The 19,476-nt window shown below is 51.9% G+C and overlaps 1 protein-coding gene across 2 annotated transcripts; it reads right to left on the bottom strand.

Annotated features, from left to right (window-relative positions):
• Window positions 1–5,112: 5,112 nt before the first annotated feature.
• ITGA2B (integrin, alpha 2b (platelet glycoprotein IIb of IIb/IIIa complex, antigen CD41)) lies at window positions 5,113–18,646 on the bottom strand. Of its 2 annotated transcripts, XM_010832446.1 has the most exons (30): window positions 17,981–18,646; window positions 16,604–16,725; window positions 16,416–16,513; window positions 16,141–16,309; window positions 15,800–15,849; window positions 15,677–15,722; window positions 15,458–15,583; window positions 15,039–15,086; window positions 14,841–14,884; window positions 14,659–14,712; window positions 14,484–14,536; window positions 14,063–14,274; window positions 11,738–11,920; window positions 11,445–11,490; window positions 11,243–11,347; window positions 11,100–11,155; window positions 10,854–11,005; window positions 10,572–10,697; window positions 9,940–10,007; window positions 9,572–9,719; window positions 8,893–8,985; window positions 8,576–8,655; window positions 8,188–8,268; window positions 7,967–8,063; window positions 7,715–7,867; window positions 7,498–7,614; window positions 6,871–6,984; window positions 6,541–6,642; window positions 6,222–6,338; window positions 5,113–5,420 (listed from the first exon to the last, which is right to left on the bottom strand). In XM_010832446.1, the coding sequence occupies exons 1-30, from the start codon at window positions 18,166–18,168 to the stop codon at window positions 5,364–5,366; spliced, it is 3,105 nt and encodes a 1,034-aa protein (XP_010830748.1). In that variant the 5' UTR covers window positions 18,169–18,646; the 3' UTR covers window positions 5,113–5,363. The 2 variants fall into 2 exon arrangements, with proteins under 2 accessions (XP_010830748.1, XP_010830749.1); XM_010832447.1 differs by lacking the exons at window positions 9,572–9,719; window positions 9,940–10,007.
• Window positions 18,647–19,476: the final 830 nt, after the last annotated feature.

Raw genomic sequence — 19,476 nt, 5'->3', positions numbered from 1 at the left:
TCGATGCCCGCAGCCCACTCCGCAGCCCCCTGCTGCGCGCCCAGACCCCTGGCTGCCAGGGAGTGTAGCGAATAGGGTCCGACTACTGGGGTTCTCGGAGTTCCAGAGCCCTCACAATTGGGTGCAAAATTTGGGTAGGGAGAATTGCTGTTGCTTACAACACAAAGAGTTGCTCATGAGTGTCTCCAAAAACTGTCAAGAACTGCGCAGTCCTCTCCGCACAAACAACCTGCGCGGTGCTGGGAAGGTAGGGCGCAGTCCCATGGGGGAATAACCCCGGTCCGGGGGTTCTTGTCTAGTCTTCCTCCTCTTGAGTTCTAAGCAAGTTCCTTAGCCTTCTGCTCCACAGCCTTCCTTTAAGATGAGAGTTGTGGTAATCTCTGCCTTGTAGGATTATTGTAAGGATTAAAAGAGATAATGATGTAAAGGGTGCTTTACTGGAGCGCAACAGATGTTGCTGTTGGCTCAGGGTGAGGTTCACCCTCGGGGTGAGGCTCACCACTGCCCAGTAGTATATCCATCCCAGGGCAAACCAAATGCTTAGAACCGCACGTTTGAATCCCGCACTGGAAGCTTGCCCTGGCACCCACCAATCTCTCCTTTCCAGTTTCTGGTCATCTTTATCATTCAACTTGGTCAAATCCTCATCTAATCTGCATCCCTCTTCTGGTTTTCTTTTGCTTGTCACCTTCTCTTTCTCACAATATGGTGCCCTGAAGGGGCCTGGACACTTAGGGTAAGGAACTCCCTGTCCCTCAGAGGTCAAGCTTTTTTCCTGGTTAGGTGCCTCTTTTGGGTCTCCTGTCAAGGACACATAATTATGAGCTTGTGAACAAAACCACACCACCTGATTGATTCTTTGTTTCCCTCCCTCTCTCTCTCTCGTTCTCCCTTCCTTCCTCCCTCTATCCCATTTTCTTTCTTTTTCACAAATTTCCATCTATTCATATTTCCCCCTTCTAATTCTTATGTAACCAATTTTTTTTTTCACAACCTCAACACAGGATTTAGCACTCATTCCTGGTGAATTTCATCTTGTTGGTTTCAACCCAACTTTACAATCTGTCAAGGCTGCCTTGAATCTGCTTCATCACCCATTGTATTGGAGCTGCCTCTCAGCCAGCAGCCATCTGCAGGGTGAAAGCAGCTTTGCTGCCTCCATTCACGGGACTCATGACAATACCAGGCATCCCGAGGATGGAGCTTTGGGATGCCCCCACAGAGATTGCCTCTGCTTTATCAAAATTGTTCAATTTTAAATCCACATCTCTATCATCCAGGTCACAATTCTGTCTTGTTTATAAGGACAAATGCCAAATGCTTTGCTGGATCAAGATAAATTGTCTGGGGCCATCCAATTACAATGGCCACGGGAAGAGAGGGTTTGGCTGCTATTTAAGGATCACAGCTTCATATTTTCCTAAATGGTCACAGTCACCCATGAAGAAACCTGTTCTGGAACATGCCATGCATGGATGTCAAATTGTTCTCTTTACATAATTTACCTTTTACCCCTTTGGGTAAAATCAAATGCCAGCAGCACTTGTGTGGTAAGTCTGTTCATCAGTGGCTTCCCTCAACACTCAGCATCAAGTCCAAAGTTCTTCCCCATGGCTGCAAAGGGCTGCGTGCCTGCCCCCACCCCTAACTTCATCTGGATTCCTCGCCTGCCTTCAGCCCAAGGGTCTCCTTTCTTTTGCTTGAATACGTCAAGCCTGCTCCCACTTCAGTTCAGTTCAGTCGCTCAGTTGTGTCTGACTGTTTGTGACCCCATGGACTGCAGCATTCCAGGCTTCCCTGTCCATCACCACCTCCCGGACCTTATGCAAACTCATGTCCATTGAATCGGTGATGCCATCTAACCATCTCATTCTCTGTTGTCTCCTTCTCCTTCTGCCTTCAATCTTTCCCAGCATCAGGGTCTTTTCCAATGAATCAGTTCTTCACATCAGGTGGCCAAAGTATTGGGGTTTCAGCTTCAGCATCAGTTCTTCCAATGAATATTTAGGATTGATTTCCTTAAAATTGACTGGCTTGATCTCCTTGCAGTCCCAGGGACTCTCAAGAGTCTTCTCCAACATCACAGTTCAAAAGCATCAGTTCTTCCGTTCTCAGCTCTCTTTATGTTCCAACTCTCACATCCTTACATGACTACTGGAAAAACAACAGCTTTGACTAGACAGACCTTTGTTGACAAAGTAATGTCTCTGCTTTTTAATATGCTGTCTAGGTTGGTCATAGCTTTTCTTCCAAGGAGCAAGCGTCTTTTAATTTCATGGCTGCAGTCACCATCTGCAGTGATTTTGGAGCCCCCCAAAATAAAGTCTCTCATTGTTTCCATTGTTTCCCCATCTATTCGCCATCAAGTGATGGGACCAGATGCCATGATCTTAGTTTTCTGAATGTTGAGTTTTAAGCCAACTTTTTCCCTCTCCTCTTTCACTTTCATCAAGAGGCTGTTTAGTTCTTCATTTTCTGCCATAAGGGTAGTGTCATCTGCATATCTGAGGTTATTGATATTTCTCCCAGCCATCTTGACTCCAGCTTGTGCTTCATCCAGTCAGGTATTTTGCATAATGTATTCTGCATATAAGTAAAATAAGCAAAGTGACAATATACAGCCCTAACATGCTCCTTTCCCAATTTGGAACCAGTCTGTTGTTCGATGTCCTGTTCTAACTGTTGCTTCTTGACCTGAATACAGATTTCTCAGGAGGCAGGTAAGGTAGACTGGTAGTCCCATCTCTTTAAGAATTTTCTGCAGTTTGTTGTGATCCACACAGTCAAAGGCTTTGGCATAGTCAATAAAGCAGAAATAGATGTTTTTCTGGAACTCTCTTGCTTTTTTGATGATCCAATGGATGTTGGCAATTTGATCTCTGGTTCCTCTGCCTTTTCTAAATCCAACTTGAACATCTGGAAGTTCATGGTTCGTGTACTGTTGAAGCCTGGCTTGGAGAATTTTGAGCATTACTTTACTAGTGTGTGAGATGAGTGCAATTGTGCGGTAGTTTCAGCATTCTTTGGCATTGCCTTTCTTTGGGATTGGGATGAAAACTGACTTTTTCCAGTCCTGTGGCCACTGCTGAGTTTTCCGAATTTGTAATATATTGAGTGCAGCACTTTCACAGCATCATCTTTTAGGATTTGAAATAGCTCAACTGGAATTCTATCACCTCCACTAGCTTTGTTCATAGTGATGCTTCCTAAAGCCCACTTGACTTCACACTCCAGGATGTTTGGCTCTAGGTGAGTGATCACACCATTGTGGTTATCTGGTTCATGAAGATTTTTTTGGTACAGTTCTGTGTATTCTTGCCACTTCTGCTTAATATCTTCTGCTTCTGTTAGGTCCATACCATTTCTGTCCTTTATTGTACCCATCTTTGCATGATATGTTCCCTTGGTATCTCTAATTTTCTTGAAGAGATCTCTAGTCTTACCCATTCTATTGTTTTCCTCTATTTCTTTGCATTGATAACTGAGGATGGCTTTCTTATCTCTCCTTGCTATTCTTTGGAACTCTGAATTCAAATGGGTATATATTTCCCTTTCTCCTTTGCCTTTAGCTTCTCTTCTTTTTTCAGCTATTTGTAAGGCCTCCTCAGACAACCATTTTGCCTTTTTGCATTTCTTTTTCTTGGGAATGGTCTTAATCACTGCCTCCTGTACAATGTCATGAACCTCCGTCCATCATTCTTCAGGCACTCTATCAGATCTAATTCCTGAATCTTTTCATTCATCTCTCTGCTTATCTCATCACAAGGGCTTTCCCTGACCACTTTCCCTAAAATGTCAGCCCTCTCCCAGCACCAATTATTCGATCACTGTCTCCTTATCTTTATTTTGACCTCCACTGATCATACATTAGTTTGTTCGTTCTTTCCTCCTGGTCGAATGTAAGTTCCATGAGCTCAGGGACTTTGTTTCATCCCTTGCTCCATCCTAGCACTGGAACAGGACTAGGCACATGGTAGCTGCTCCATAAATATTTACTGAACTCATGAATCAACACATCTCTCAGGACTCCAGGAGGACCCCCCCACCGCTACTCACTGGCTCCAGCCTCCACCATGGGACAGCTGTGTTCCACTCCCAGCTCTCCTGCGAGCTCCCTGCCTGTGCCCTCATTCCAAACTGAAGACCCCTCCCCTTAGTGGGGAAGAAGGAATAGCAAGTAGCAGGGTAGCCAGAGAGCAATGCCTGCTCTTCTGTGCCTGCTGAAACTCTGCCTTCCTCAGACAGGGCTTACTCAGCCTCCCTCTGCCCCTTCTCACTCTGAACATCTTTTTTTTTTTTAAGATTTTTTGGGGATGTGGTTTCCCTGGTGGTCTAGTGATTAAGAATACCTCTGCCAGTGCAGGGGACATGGATTCCATCCCTGGTCAGGGAAGATCCCACATGTCTGGAAGCAACTAAGCCTGTGTGCCACAACTACTGAAGCCCAGCTCACTGCAAGGAAAAGCAGTCCCGCCTCCCGGCAACGAGAGAAAGCCCAGGTGTAGCAAGGAAGACCCAGAGCAGCCAAAAATAAAAAATAATAAATAAATCTTACAAAACATTTTTATATGGGCCATTTTTTTTCTCTTTATAGAATGTTACAACATTGCTTCTGTTTTATGTTTTGACTTTTTGACCCCATCAGAAATCGAACCTACACGCCCTGCATTGGAAGGTGAGTTTTAACCACTGACCACCAAGGAAATCCCTGAATACAGCTTTAAGGACCTTCTTTTATGAGAGTGGAGACAGCGTATTACTTCCCCAACTCTCAACTCGGGGTTTATTTCCTCCAAAATCATGGGAAAAAATATTGTTTAAATTCACCCACCAGGGACTCAGCCTCCCTTTTCTGATGCGCCCAACCCCCCTCTCACCCAACCACCCTGAGACACCCCATCCTCCTCCAGTCTCACTTGGAGGCTCTGCCATCCCTTTTCCCTTGTTCCACTCTTTCGCTCCTGATACTCCCCAAAGACAGTAATTTGCACCCTAACCCTGGCAGAGACCTCTCTGCTCACACTTCTTCCAGTCCTAGATTCCTCAGCCCAAACATCACCTCAGGCCCCTCTCCTCTTCTGACCCCCAAGAAGAGGCAGCATGCTGTGGAGCTGGGTTCCAAGTTCTTTATTAGGCAGCAGAAGAGGGGGTGACTCAGCTCTGAAGGGAGGGAGAGGACATCAGGAGGCAGAGAGATGCTGGCCCAAGTAGATGACTCAGGGTCCATCTGATCTCCATCTCCACTATTAGAGTGTCACCCTCCCAGCCTTGGGCAACCAGAGATTGGGGGGGGGGGCACTCATTGGAGAAGGGACACAACATCACACCCAGCCTTGCTGCCAGGACAGAGATGTGTGGGCTCATCACTCCTCTTCATCATCTTCTTCTAAGGGTGGACGATTCCGCTTGAAGAAGCCAACCTAGGAGGTGCACAGGGGCCAGGGATGGGGTGTAAAGGTGATTTTTTCAGCCCCAGAGCAGCAATGGAGAATGTATGCTAGAAACCAGTCAGCCACAAGGTCCTCAACCTGGACCAACACAATCCCCACTATATGATCAAGTGGAGGCATTTCCCATTTAGAGATAATGCATGAAAAAAAAAAAAAAGATTTTAAAATTTTGCTTTTCACTTCCTGAATTTTTCTTAAGTACTGATGATTATGTCTCTATATGACTCCAGCGTGTGATGGTATATATTTGATTATTATAAGTCTAATGTATGTTTTCCCTAAAAGCACTGTGGCTTTTTAGGGTTTGGACACTTGAGCGAGTTTGAGAACAGTGCAGGTGTTCTCCAGGGGCAGAGGAGGGAATGACCCACCAGGGACACATTGGAGCAGGAAGACCTGGGTCCTTCTGGGGGAGGGACAGAGCAGGGAGGAGGTGAAAATTCTCAGGGGTCAATGGATTCCAGAAGGCAAGACTCAGTCCCTGGGACTCCTGCTCTCAGGGGGAACGGGTCTAAAGGACTTAGGATTTCAGGTGCCACCTCTCCCAGGGACCTGTGCCCTGGAAGAGATCCTCTGGAAGGTGACATTCTAATAGTGGAGATAGAAATCAGATGGACCTGGGTCATCTACTTGGGCCACCATCTCTCTCTGCCTCCCAGTGGGATTGCCTGCCCTCCTCACCTCCGACCCCCACCACCTCACTTCTACCCTCCCCGCACCACCACCCCCCCGCCCCGCCCACCACCACCTCAACCTTGCTTCATGCCTCACCTTCCACATGGCCAGGATCAGGAATGTGAGCAGCAGCAGGCCGCCCAGCACGCCTACCAGCACCCACCACATTGGAATCTCTCTCTCCTCCGAGACCCGAAGCAGCTGCGTCTGCACCTGAGGGGAGATCCGCGGGTCTCCTCAGTCAACGGGACACTTGCCTTTCCCAGAGACTCAGACTTGCGAGCCGGTGACCTGCGGCCAAGCCACCTCCTTGTCCCACCTCTCAGATCCAGGCAGTCCCGGCTGGGCAGGGACTCAGGGGAAGACCAATGGGAGACCCGCGGGACCCTTTCTGCCACCACCATTCCACACCCACCAGAGCTTCCCCGCTGGGCAGGCTGAGGGCAGGCACGGAGTAGGGAAAGGAGGAGACGTTGAACCAAGCGTGCGACTGCAGCACAAACTGATCCAGGGGCCTCTGTATGGGGTGGAGGTGAAAGGCGTTTACCCGAGGCCTCTTGGTTGCAGGAGTCCCGGCCTCGGACTCGGCTGTACGGAAGATCCGCCGGACCTAGTTCTATCCACTCCAAATTAAACCCAGCCCTCACTCTCTCCCCGCCCTAAAGCCCCGCCTCCTCCCAAGCTCCGCCCCAAGTACATCAGGCCCCGCCTCTAGAAGGCCCCGCCCACCCGCATCCGGGTTCACCTCTTGGAGGATGGGCCTTGACAGCAAGGCCAGCACCGTGACCATGACCCGCTGCCCGCGTGCCATCTCCTGCAGCTCACACTGCACCACAGTACAGGGCGCCGAGTCGCAGCTCTGAGGGGACGAGTCGCAGCTCTGAGGGTCCCCAGCCCCTACTGATCCATTATCACCCCCATCATAGGACCCAAGTCAGAGCGGGGTTGGGGGTCGAAGAGCTTGGGCCAGGCCTCCCTGTCGGGAAGGGCCTCAGATTCAAGCTTGGGACGTTATCTTTGAATGGGATTGCTCACACTGTCCCAGAGATACAGGGAAAGGGCAGGAAGAAGTGGGTCAATCGTATAGCGTTCAGTACTAAGCCTTATTGTAACCCTGCTTTGGCATTTATTCATTTTCTTTAATGTACTGGATACCTTGAAATATACAAGTGCTCCCCCCCACCCTCACCCCAGACACAAGACGAGCACAATCCTTCATATTCACCTGGAGGTCCCTGTGAGACCAAGGTGACCCACACGAGGTCCCCACCACACCCTTCTCTCTCCTCTGCCTCCCATCCCCTCTGCCTCCCATCCCCTCTGCCTCTGGGCCCCAGGGTGGCCCCAGCTGGAGACCACAGAGCCTGCTCACCACCAAGATTGGATCTTGGAGCCTTGAGGGCTGCTTCTCCTCCGGCAGGACCGCCTGTCTGCGATCCCGCTTGTGATGGGCTGGGGAAGGGCTGGGGGTGGGCAGCCTCCATTCCAGCTGAGGAGGCAAAGAGGCCCTCAGGTCTCACGCTCTGCCCATCTGCCAGCCCTCCCACAGGGGCCCTGGTTGATGGCTAGGGATTCACGCAGGCTCTCACCTGGAGGGGGTTGGGAGAGGGCTGTGAGGCGCACTGAAGGCCTCCCTGTGGATGAATATCCAGGATGTAGAGCAGGTCTGAGGGCTGGGACTGGCTGGGGAGGTAGAGGTTGAGGCGGAGACCACTTACAGCACCAGGGCCATTGTTGTGGAGCTGGCAGGGTGGTGGCGGCAGGATGTTAGGAGGCTCAGCACCAAAACCAGCTCCTGGGACCCTCCTACCCCAGCCTGGGGCCCAGAGCCTCCTTCCTACCTCGTAGGTGTGCTCCACTTTGGGGCCCCAGCTGTCAGAGCTGTTCTGCCCATTCCCTTCTTCTGCAGCCACCACCAGGGAGGCTGGAAAGGAATTCCTGCAGAGGCCCGAGACCCCCAGAGTGAGCCTGGCCCCCTGACTTGCCTGTGGGGGTTTGCCCAGGACCCCCTGAGCCTCAGGGCTGTGCCTGCCAACTCCCTTTTGTTTCCCTGGCCTCTCACCCTCTCAACTCCACGTGGGCCACTGCCCGGACTGGCACATCCAGCTCCACCATCTCACTATTTGGATTCTGGCTGTTCTTGCTGTAGGAAGGGGGCCGAGGAGAAACAGATCAGGGATACCAGCCCAGTGAACATTAGGACTCTCAGGGCGGGGGGCAGGGGAGGGAGGGCAGAATATCAGAGGGCTCAGGAAGAGCTAACTCCGTAAACAGCACACCACACTAAAGTGAGTTCCTCTAGGGCTCCAAAACTCAAGTCTCTGAGGAAGAAAGGAAACAGGGAAGTCTAAAGAGCATGCCTCCTAGAGAACCCTTCTGTGTGGCGGGCATCTGAGGGTCTCTGTGTGGGGATCAGACAGGGGGAGGGAGTGCCCCCCAGTCTAGTATACCTCCTGATCTGCAGCAGGAAGGACACCTGCTCCCCAGCCTCTTCCAGCTTCTCCACGCTCACCCACATCATGACTTCTATCTGAGACACGGGGAGGGCCAGAGTCACTGTCCAGATGCCCACTCTGAATGTAGCCTCCAGTCCTCGTCCTGAAGACCACTCAGAGAGGGAGTCACTCACCCAAGACCACACATCCAGGGAGTGAGAGGACAAGGATTCCAGTCTGGAGCCATCTGACTTCAAACCCAGCCCCCGAAACCCAGCTGTCTATGAACCCCTGGTAGAGGAGACCCAGCACCCAGGCCTGAGTGGCCTCACCTGGGCGTTACTCTTCATGGGGTTGCCCAGCTCACACAGCACCACCTTGGTCTCGTTCTCCTTCTTCTGGTTACAGATGAGTCTCTCAAACCCCTTCAGAGAAGCAGTTCCGAGAAAGAAGATGGTTACATAGCATCCCTTATATATTTAAGGTCCCCTGGAAAGTCAGGGTGGGGAGGATTCCAGGGTGGGATGGAGGGTTTCAAGGGAAGGTGGAATTCAAGGACTGTCACATTCCTGTTTATGTATTACTGTGTATTACTGTATGTCTTACTATTCTTTTTAATGATTAAAAAAATGAAAACCACAAAACATCATATGGAGGGTAACTGCATTGTTATAAACTGCATCAGTAAAATAAAAAATAAATATACACTTATGTAAGTATCCATTTCAAGAAAAAAGAACGCAAGAAAATCCAAATTTAACAGTACAGAAATTTAAGGGAAATCCAAAACCAGATCTAAACGGTGGCTCCTGTTAACAGTTATTTCCTGATTTTATAATCGAGTTCTTGAATTGTATGCCATTAGCAAATATTCCTCTTTCAAATTAGAGGGGTAAAAAAAATCGGAGCTCTTGAAGGAAAGCATAGAGAAACGGGAGCTATCAGGTGGGAGATGAGAATCAAGGCTCCCACACTTCCCAGGTCCCCATGGACGCCCAGGTTGGGGCTCACCTCCATGTTGCTGACAGCCCGCATGTAGTGGGCGCCTGGGGGCAGGTACACAGTCAGCTCAGCCTCGTAGGCTCCCTCACCCTCATTGGCCGCATCCATTTGCAGCTCCAGCACGTTGTCGGCTCCAATTAGGAGTGGGGAGCCCTTCCTGTGGCGGTTGAGAAGGGAGTAAAGCCAAGGAGGCTGGGTCCAAGCCCAGGGGCTGGGATGAGGAGACGGACTGAGGCCAGAGTATCAGGATCCAGGTGAGGAGGGGCTGTCGTCAGGGTAGACAGGGAGGGTGGGGGGCAGTGGGTGGTGTTGGGGGGCAGTGGGTGGTGTTGGGGGGCAGTGGGTGGTGTGGGGGGGGCAGTGGGCGGTCTTCTCACACGCTAGCAGTGAGCTGCAGCTGCGGCACACACAGGTCATCGTCCCCACAGTCCAGAATGATGCGGGTCTAGAGGGGACATCTCATGTGGGTGGGTAGGTTTGGGGGTCACAGTGGGTTTGGGGAATTAGAAGGTTTGAGAAGAAAAGGTTGATGATGATATCAGAGCTTTGGGGTTTGCCTCAGGGTTTGGGATGATGTCAGGGCTTTGATGATGCAAGGAAATCCATCAAACGTTAACAATATTTCCTGTTAACATGTATTTCCAGATTTTATAACTCAGTTCTTGAATTGGATACCATCAGCAAATATCCCTCTTCCAAATTAAGGGGAAAAAAAATCACAGCTCTTAAAGGAAAGCACGGAGAAGTGGAAGCTCTCAGGTGGGAGATGAGCGGGTAGACATCAGGGTTTAAATGAGAGTTTAGAGGTGATGTCAACATCTGAGGTTTATATGAGGCTTTGGGGGTATTGAGATTTGGCAGTTTTCATTAGGGTTTAGAGTAACACCAGAGATTAGAGGTGACATCCAGGTTTGGATGTCTATTTGGATGTCAGTATGGACACCAACCCAAACCTTGACAATCTTGCAGGGGTCCTCCCCCTGCCCTGCCTGCACCTGCCCACCTCTACCTGTTCCTGGACGTGGGTGTTTCCATGCAGCACGAGAGCAGGGGCTCCTCCATCCTTCTCCGGCGGCAGGGACACACTAAAGCTGAGCACGATAGGGCTTAGCTTGTCCCGGAAGTCGGCCTCATCCTAGGGAAGGGGGCAAGAGACGGCTGTCTTGCTACCACGTACCCTACCTACCCTGTGTGTCCTGCTGACCACCCCTGCAGCGCCTGGCCCCATGCCCCGGGGCTGGATTAACAGGCTCTGCACACCCAGCCCTGCCCACCCCCAGCCTGGGCATACTCGAAGGAAGGCCGTGGCGGTGGAGCAGTTGGGGTTGTGTCTGCCTCTCAGATCCAGGTTCAGGATGGTGCCTGCCTGCTGAGAGTCCAGCAGTAGGACCCGCCGGCCCTGGCGGGGCTTCTGCCGGTCCAGCTGCAGCTCGGCATTCAGGTCTGGCCCAGGCAAGCGGGGCACGTCAGAGTCTCCCAGGCCAGCCTCCAGCGGAGCCCAGGCCCACATGCCTCCTGTCCCCAGGGTGCCACTCACGCAGCTTCTCGGGAATGTTGTGCCCAGTGGCTCCCACACACATCTGGATGTTAAAGCTGCAGAGAGATGAATGGGGCTCTGGGGCTAGGGTCGCCCAGCTGAAGTCACAGATCCTGCCTGGCCCATACCCTCCGTTTCCTCACCAGCTCACTGGGGTCTTGGTCTGGGACAGGACACAAGTCTTCACAGCAGGGTTCAGTGAATCTTGCACCATCAGCTGGACAGTGACCATCACCACCGGCTGAGCCCTGGTGGGAATTGGGAGGCTTGCCTTGGTGGCCCCTCCTGACCTAGTCTCTGATGGGGTGGGTTCTTCCCCATCCCACCCCTGGAGCCAGCGCTCACCTGTATACCACGACCTTGCTGGCCCCGTAAGCTCCCACAAGCAGGTCTATAGACATTGTGGGAAGGAGGGGAGGTGTCAGAATCGTTAATTAGAGAGTTATGGGGTCTTCATCTCATTTTCTCAGGGGTTTCCCACACTACCTCCCCCCCATAGGAGGTTTGATCTGGCCCCCCAACCCACAGAGTTCTCAGTGGGGCACCAGGTCAGGTTCAAGCCCCTTGCTGTGTCTCTCAGTATCTCCAGCTAATGCCCAAGGGCCCTTCCTGTCTAGTTGGAGGCAGGTCAGGGGCACCTGGGTATCCGTTGTCATCGATATCTGTGGCACCTCGAAGGGAGAAACCAAAGCCAGAGCCTGTGGGGAAGGGGCTGTCTAGGACCTGGGAGGGGGACGGGTTAAGCCCCTCACTCTGACCCAGGTACACCAACACTTGGCCTTGACCGCTGGGACCCCCACAGGGGGCGGCTACTGCGACATCTGGAAAGAACAACAGAAAGGGAGTAGCTATCTGTTATCCAGTCTCTCCAGGCCCTGTAACATTTTCCTGAGCTCTTTCTCTAGGCAGACCCCAGGGAACCAGGAGAGGAATGTGGGGGTCAAGGAGGCATCTGCCCCACTCTCCAAGAGTTTACAATTGGGTGGGAGGAAGACCCATCAAGTCAGATTATTGTAAAAACAGTCTAACAGCCCTCACTATCTATTGAGGACAATATATTGTCATGATTTCTTTTCATCCTGAAAACTAGGCACTATTATTCCCATTTTAAAAGAGAAAATAGAGTCCCAGAAGATTAAGTAACCAAGACCTGCTAAATATTTGCCCCCTCTTCAGCTGGGGCATTCCACTCCCACCATGTAAACCCAGGGTCACACCATGGGGTTGTCATCACTAATAACTTTAATGACCACTCTTGAAAATGTAATCATCATTAATAATCTTATTAATCTGTAAGAATTCTTTGCATGTGATGGCAATTAAGATCTTTGATATATATATTGTAACTGTCTTTCCCTTGCCTTCTGACTTCATGGTATGTTTCCTGTGCAGTTTTTTTCTTTTAAAGATCTACTGACTTTTCTGACAGACTCAGCACAGTCTCGTCCAGTCACCTGATCTTTGGCTTCCCCATCTCTCCACCTATTTTCTAAACATTCAATTACCCTTGCCATATCCTCAGCCATCCCGCCCCATTGCCAGTCCTGGCCAGACCCCACCACACTGGGCACCATGAATTCCTGACCTCCAGCCATCACTAGGGGCCTCCGTGTATGCCTAGCAGTCCCTCAGGGTTTTCTGCTCAGCACCTATTTCAAACCTTCTCTACTCAATCAAGCTCCCCGCCTCTCACTTCCTTCGCAAACAGAAGCAACCAAACTGTTGTGCTTTTTGCTCTTCTCCCCTCTTGACCCTAGACTAGTGTCCCTCCTACCCCTGCCACTAGGCTGAGCATCCCAGCCCTGCCTCTCTCAGGCATTGCAGGCACCAACCTCCAGCTCACTCCCCGCCCCTATTTCCCCACAAGATCATTTTTCTCCACATTCCACCTACCCCATAGTCTTTACAATTAAAATAGCCTTCCTTTGATCCTCATCTCCTTTCAGTAATCACCTTTCTCTTTCTCCTTTCACAAACTGGTAGAAAGAGCAGTCTACTCTGGCTGCCATCAGATCTTCACGTTCATTCATACCTTGCACCATGCTAGCCCTGAATTGGTTCTTGTCACTGTCACCAATGACTTCCTTCTTGCTAAAGCCCAGGAATACTTACTTCTCTAGCCCCATCTAATTGTATCTTTTAGCAGCATCTGGAGCCACTGACCCAGCTTCCTTCTGCTTCCAGTACTCTTCCTTTGAGTTCTGGGCCATCAGATCTCCTAGTTTCCCTCCTACCCCTCTGAACATCCCTCTGTCTCCTTTCTAGATCTACTTTCTCTGGGAGTCCCCTAAGTGCTCTTGCTCCCCAGGGCTCTCTCCTGGGCTTCTTCCCACACTGCAAGCTCCCAGGGCCTCATCGACCTTCCCCAATCCCCTATCTCCCATTCAGACCTCTCTGCTGGAAATGGAGGAAGTCACACCCAACTGTTCTCTGGATACGTCTGCCTAAGGCTCCCAAGCCTTTCGTGATCAAACAAGTCCAGGGAATTCCCTGGCGGTCCACTGGTTAGGACTCCGTACTTTCACTGCCAGGGGTATGGGGTTCGATCCCTGATTGGGGAACTAAGATCCTGCAAGTTGTGTAGCATGGCCAAAAAAGAGAGAGAAAGACCAAATGAGAGCAGAGCTGAACTGCTGATCTCTCTCCAGGCCTGTGGCAAGACTTGAGTTTCAGGCAGTGAAGGGCACCACCACCCACCCAACTCCTCTCTCTTAGCCCCACCTCCAGTCACCCATCAAGTTCTAGTAATCTAAGTAATAACTATCTAGAAATCACCCTCATCTCTAACTCTGCTGCCAAAGCCCACATCCCAGTGGTCACCATCTCTTGCCTGGACTAATGCAAACAAATCCCGACTGGTCTCCTTTAACTCTCTCCTGCTCAAAGCCCTTCCTGGCTCCCTCTGCCCTCAGGTCAAATCCACGATCTTTGCCATGGCATAAACCCCTTCTCTCTTCCCTTACCGTTGTAGCCATCCCGGTTGAGGTCTCCCAGAGGTGCAATGGCTGAGCCAAATCGCCCATAGAGCTGTGTGCCAGTCAGCAGTAGGTTGGGGGCCCCCAGCATTCGGGCGCCTCGAGTCTGCAGGAACAAGTACACACGCCCCACCTCGGCCAGCTTGCGGTCAGCACGGCTCTCCATGTACAGTGGTGCACCCACCAAGAGGTCATGCCTCCTGCAGGCCCAATGGGTGGTTATGTGGGGATGGGCTACAGGGATGCTGTGGGCCTGAGCTCAGGCTTACCCATCCTTGCCCTCCCGCTCCCCTCAGTGGTCATGTGTGAGTGAGGGCTGGGAAAGGAAGAGATGGGAGACTGAGGGCAGTCAACACCTCTGGTAATTTGGGACCCAAGTGGGTAGGGGTGGGGGCGCCTGGCTTCTCACCCATCCCCATTGACGTCAGTGACGGCCACTGAGTGCCCAAAATATGAAGCCATCTGCAGGAAATGGGGCACACCTTAATTTCTGTCCTCATACTCACACTTTGATCCCACCATGTCTCGTGGAATATTCCAGGGTCTCAATTCCCTTGCCTTGGCCACCCCCACCTGATCCTCACCTGCTCTCCATGCAGCCGGTGCAGCATCTGGTGGTACGAGTCCAAAATTTCCACCTGCTCAGAAAACATACAGGAGCATGTCACAGTTGACCTCACCGCAGAAGGGCAGGAAGTTGGGGGGGCGGGGGGCGCGGTTCAGGCTGAAGAGTGAAATCAGTGAGGGGTGGACAGAGGGCACTCACCGCTCCCAGGGTCCAACTCCAGGTGGGGGCACCGAAGACATACTCTGGGGAGAGTTGGGCCTAGAAAGTGAGGTCTCTGGAACCCCCACCTGCCTCCCGCCTGCCCTTCCGAATCCCAGCGAGATTTCGATGCCGGTCTTGGAAGCGCTCCTTTCCGGGCGGGACTCCCCAAACCCCACCCCTAAGTGAATTTCTTGCCTGTAGTGTTGGGATTTCCGTCGAAGTTGCCCACGGCCACGGAGTACCCTGAAGGCACAGTGCGAATTAGTCCTTCCGGGAGGGTGAAGCAGGGAAGGGGCCCGAGTGGGAAGGGAGGGGACTCAGAGACCACCCAGTTCAAACTCTGCATTGCGGAGACGGGGAAATCGAGGCCACCGAGAGGTCAAGACCTGCCCGAGGCCGCGAAGCGAATTCAGTGCGAGAAGTCCACATGCTCGCCATTGGGAGCTGGGCTGTCTGCAGAGGGTAGGGAGAGGGAGCTGCCTGAGCAGAGTGGGGGCGCCTTAGTCCTGGGGCTGGCCAGCCAGAGTTGACAATGGGGCGTTCCTGCAGGGGTAGGACCGGGCCGGCGGTGACACTTGAGTGCTAGGAAGCCTCGAAGGGAGGTGCCACGTTACCCCGGTAGCCGTCGTAGTATTGTAAGTGACTCTGGTCGTAGGTGAACTGGGTGGGCACGTGCCACAAAAGGGTGCTTGGGCGGTAACTTGAGATGATATCGGCGATTGGAGCCCGCGCCAGGAGACCTAGGGCGCGTGCGACAGTTGGTATGGGCGCCCAGGAGTCTGGGGTCTGCCCGGGTCGAGAGAAGGGAGGGAGGTGTACGGATGGGCACGTACCTACGAAATAGTACCCGCCAGGAGCCCCAAGCACCAGCTCCCCAGCCTGAAATAGAAGCTCTGAAGGTGAGAGAGGGTCCTGTTTGGGAGGACACCCCCACGCCGTTTATGCTCCCTACTCGCCTGAGTGACTACCGAGCTGAAGCCGGCTTCGCAGTAACGCCTGTCGTCTCCTAGAGAAGGCAAAAAGGAAGGGTCAGCGAAGCCCGCTCTGGGGGGTGGCGCGGAGCCGGGAGGCGGAGTCAAACGAGGGCGGGGCCACAGGGTAATAAGGGACGTGATTTCCTATCGACACCCAGTGGGCCTGGCATGGGGGTGGAGTCAGGAACTGGGCCATCTGGGCGACCCCAGACTGCAAGCAGGATTTGGGAGAGTTGGAGGCCAGGAAAGATCGGGTGAAGGGGGCGGGGGCTAATGGATAACCGCCGCGAGTGGGCGGGGCCGAAACGGAGAGCGGAGCTCACTGAAATGATTTCTCTCGTAAAACTGGCTCATTTTGTTGTCCCGGCAGGGCGAGTACTCTGTGCGGTCGCTGTTTTGGAGCTGAGCCACGAAGCAGCCACCTACGGGCGTCTTCTGAGCCTCCTCCTCGTTCCGATCTAGGACGTTCCAGTGCTGCCAGGGGGCGCAGGCCTGAAGCAGAGCCAGAGGGGAGTGGGGAAGGGGCGGGACTCGGGTTCCTCCCTCCACGTGTCCCCGCCCTCCGTCTGCTCCCTGATCCCGGTCCGGTAGCGCCCACCACAATGCTGTCTCTCCAGCTAACGACCGACGCCCCGAGTCCTTGCCCGGCCTTGAAGGTTTGGAAAGTTTGGGTGCCTATGCTTCGTGTTTCATCATCTGGAGGGCACAAGAAGGGGGTAGGGTGCTGAAGCCCGGCTGTCCGCGCTCCTTGTAGCCCCTCCCTTTCTCTTCTTGTGCGAGACTCACAGAGGTCGAAGGGCAGCGAGATGCACTGGCCGCCCTCGGCCTTCCAGGGGCACAGGAAAACGCCGCCGGTCTCCTCCTCGCTGTGGCCCAGGGTCCGTGGGGCGCCCACCACGACGTACACACTGCATAAGAAAGCTGGGTGAGCGCTCCGTGGATTCTGGGGTATCCCGTGCCACAATGCCTGTGCACACCTCGGAAGGGCGGTGTGCCTTGAGGGTCACTGGATCTTTTCTCAGTGAGACGACACAGACCATAGAAGCCAATCTTTTCATTTTATGGCCAGTGAAACTGACTCCCAGCGAGGAAAGTCACATACTCATCAGAAACCGCGGAACTTAAGGATAAAACTGAGACTATAACTTAGTAGATCTAGGTTCAAATGACAGCTCTATTGTATATAAAAGGTGGACAATACCAATCAATGCTGTCAGGAGAAGTAATTGAAATAAACGCATGAAAAACATTTATGCCAGTGCCAGACAAATAATACATAACGAGGGCTCCAAAAATGCTGTAATTTTTTTTTCTTTTTAGTTTGAAGGATGTTTACTAAGTAGTGCCCATGAGACCAGTATCTGAAAAAGAGGAGAAAGAAGCAGGAGCAGGCAGGGGGCATTGAGTTGAGATTCAGACCGAATAATAGCCATGGGTCGATGTCCTGGGAACTTTGGAGCTAGAAAGATCCTCAGAACTGTCTGGAGTTGAGATGAGAGAGTCAGACCCTTAACCTCTCCCCTCCCTCCACATTCCTCATTGACTGCTTCCTGGGGCACATTTGGAAGTGGGGGAGCTTTGAGGGAGGTGGCTCTCTTCAGCAGAGGCAACTCCCCAAGGTGCTGATACTTAAAGTTCATCTGCTATTGCTAGGCTCTGAAGCTGGACCTTAGTGTCCATCGCAATAAGGAATGAGCTCAGGGTTGTTCCTATAGCGAGAAAGAGCCAGGACTCTAATTTTAGCAGTCTGAATTTGCAGCCTGATCAATCCCAACCAATAATGCTCTATTGCTTCTTTTCAAATATCAATCATTTTGCTGGGTTGAGGGGATTGGAATAGAAAAGCAAAATGGGAGTAGACAGACAATTTCACAGTTCTGCAGGTCAACTTAAGACATGTGCTCCTTTCTGTATTTCAAGGGGATGAGGGTGGAGTGGGTCATAAAACTGACCCTTGAGGAAAAAATAAGGCATCAACATGGGTCTCCCCTTTGTCTTTGCTCTGCTCAGCTCCCCACTGGTGCCTCTCGCTAACACCCCAGTATTCCTAACAAGAACTCAGCCCAAATAGACCCTGGAAATCACTTTGCTCAACCTCTATCACAAATGGGGAACTCAAGACCCACAGAAGCAGTGATGGTGGGGAAGTTTCCCAGGGCTCACCTCCCATTGCTGTTCTTGTAGAAGTCCAGTGAAAACCCAAAGTGGCTGCCATTAGGGCCTGTGTAGACAGTGAACTGCACTGAATCCAGGTTCAAGGCCCAGGTTGGAGGCATAGCACCAGGTCCCAAAAGCAGCTGCACCCACTCCAGAAGCCAGAGGGCACGAAGTAGACAAAGAGCTCTGGCCATCTTCCTTCTCCCACAGCCTCCTAGGCAGTACTGGGTTAGTGGCTTCCTCTTTCAGTTCCACCACAGGAAGTCTTTTCTTATCAACCTGAAACCTACTTGCTGAGTAGTAGGCAGAGTCCTGGGCCATATGGTTTCTAGGGTTGCTGGGAAGAGAGTAAGTCCACCCTGGGGGTGGATGCTTATGGTTGAAAGCCAATTCTTCCCTTTTCTTGAACGTATTTTATCATCAAGTCCTGCTGGTTCTGCTCAACAATATCTCTTGAATCTTCATTCCATTTCTGCTACCACCACACTAGTCTAAACCACCGCTGCTTCCTGCTTGGGATAATGCAACATGCCTCCACTCTAGCCCAGTTCTACAGGTCCTCCTCCCCGCCCCCCACAGTTCCCTGCGCTGCCAAGGCACACTGTGACTTGGTCAGAAGTGGGGGAAGGAGTGAGGAAGCTCCTGGCCCTGATAAGACCCGAGGCTGCTGTATCCTTAAAAGAATAAGGCACTTATCCACTTCCTCCTTCTGGGACCTTTGGCAGCTTCACTCAGTCATATTGGCACAGTAGCTTCCTCACTCACCCTCCGTCCAGGGCCAAGTCTTAATGTGGCCACAGCAATGTAGCCAGTGCTGGGGGAGGGGTGGTGAATGGATCCTGGCTGAAGGGAGGAGATGGGGATAAAGTGGAGTCATCCCAGGGTGTTCTGGCTCACAGGCTCTGAGATTTGCACCAGCTGTTCAGTTGAAGGCAGGTCTAACTCCTTCTTGGGTGACAGAGCTCTTGTCCAATCACTAAGACCTGATTCTAGTGGGGTCATTGCCTAGGGGATGCCTCCCTCAATTCCTCGGGCTGGCACTCTGGGGTTAACACACAGGGATGCAGCACTGATCACTCTGCTTAGTCATGGTCTGTTCACTGGATTTTGTCCACGGGCCCCTTGAGAATGAGGTTCCTTTCTGGTGCCCCAGGACCTAGCCAAGAGCCCATCACACTGTAGGCATTGCCGACGGACTGAATAGCAGCAGGCACTGAGGATTGGAAGATGCAAATGCAGGCTCACACAGTGGAAAGAAAAGGAATAGTTTTGAGCAGAAAGGGCACTTTTTAACGGATGTTCAGAGGAAGAGGCGTGCCAAGCAAGTCTTACTGGCGCACTGCATTGTCTTCCCAAAAAAGCAGGTTGTCAGGAAGGAAATTTGAGAGATCTGCTGGGGTAAAGAACATAGTCACATTGCTTTTGCTCGTATTTTCTTTTTAAATATTTTATTTATTTGGCTGCGTTGGGTCTTAGTTGCATCATCTGGGATCTTTCCTTGC

This window comes from Bison bison, unplaced genomic scaffold, assembly GCF_000754665.1.
Source record: "Bison bison bison isolate TAMUID 2011002044 unplaced genomic scaffold, Bison_UMD1.0 scf7180017861046, whole genome shotgun sequence".
NCBI classification, from domain to species: Eukaryota; Metazoa; Chordata; class Mammalia; order Artiodactyla; family Bovidae; genus Bison; species Bison bison.
Note: the sequence above shows the minus strand (reverse complement) of the source record. Positions and strands in the feature narration are given on the sequence as shown.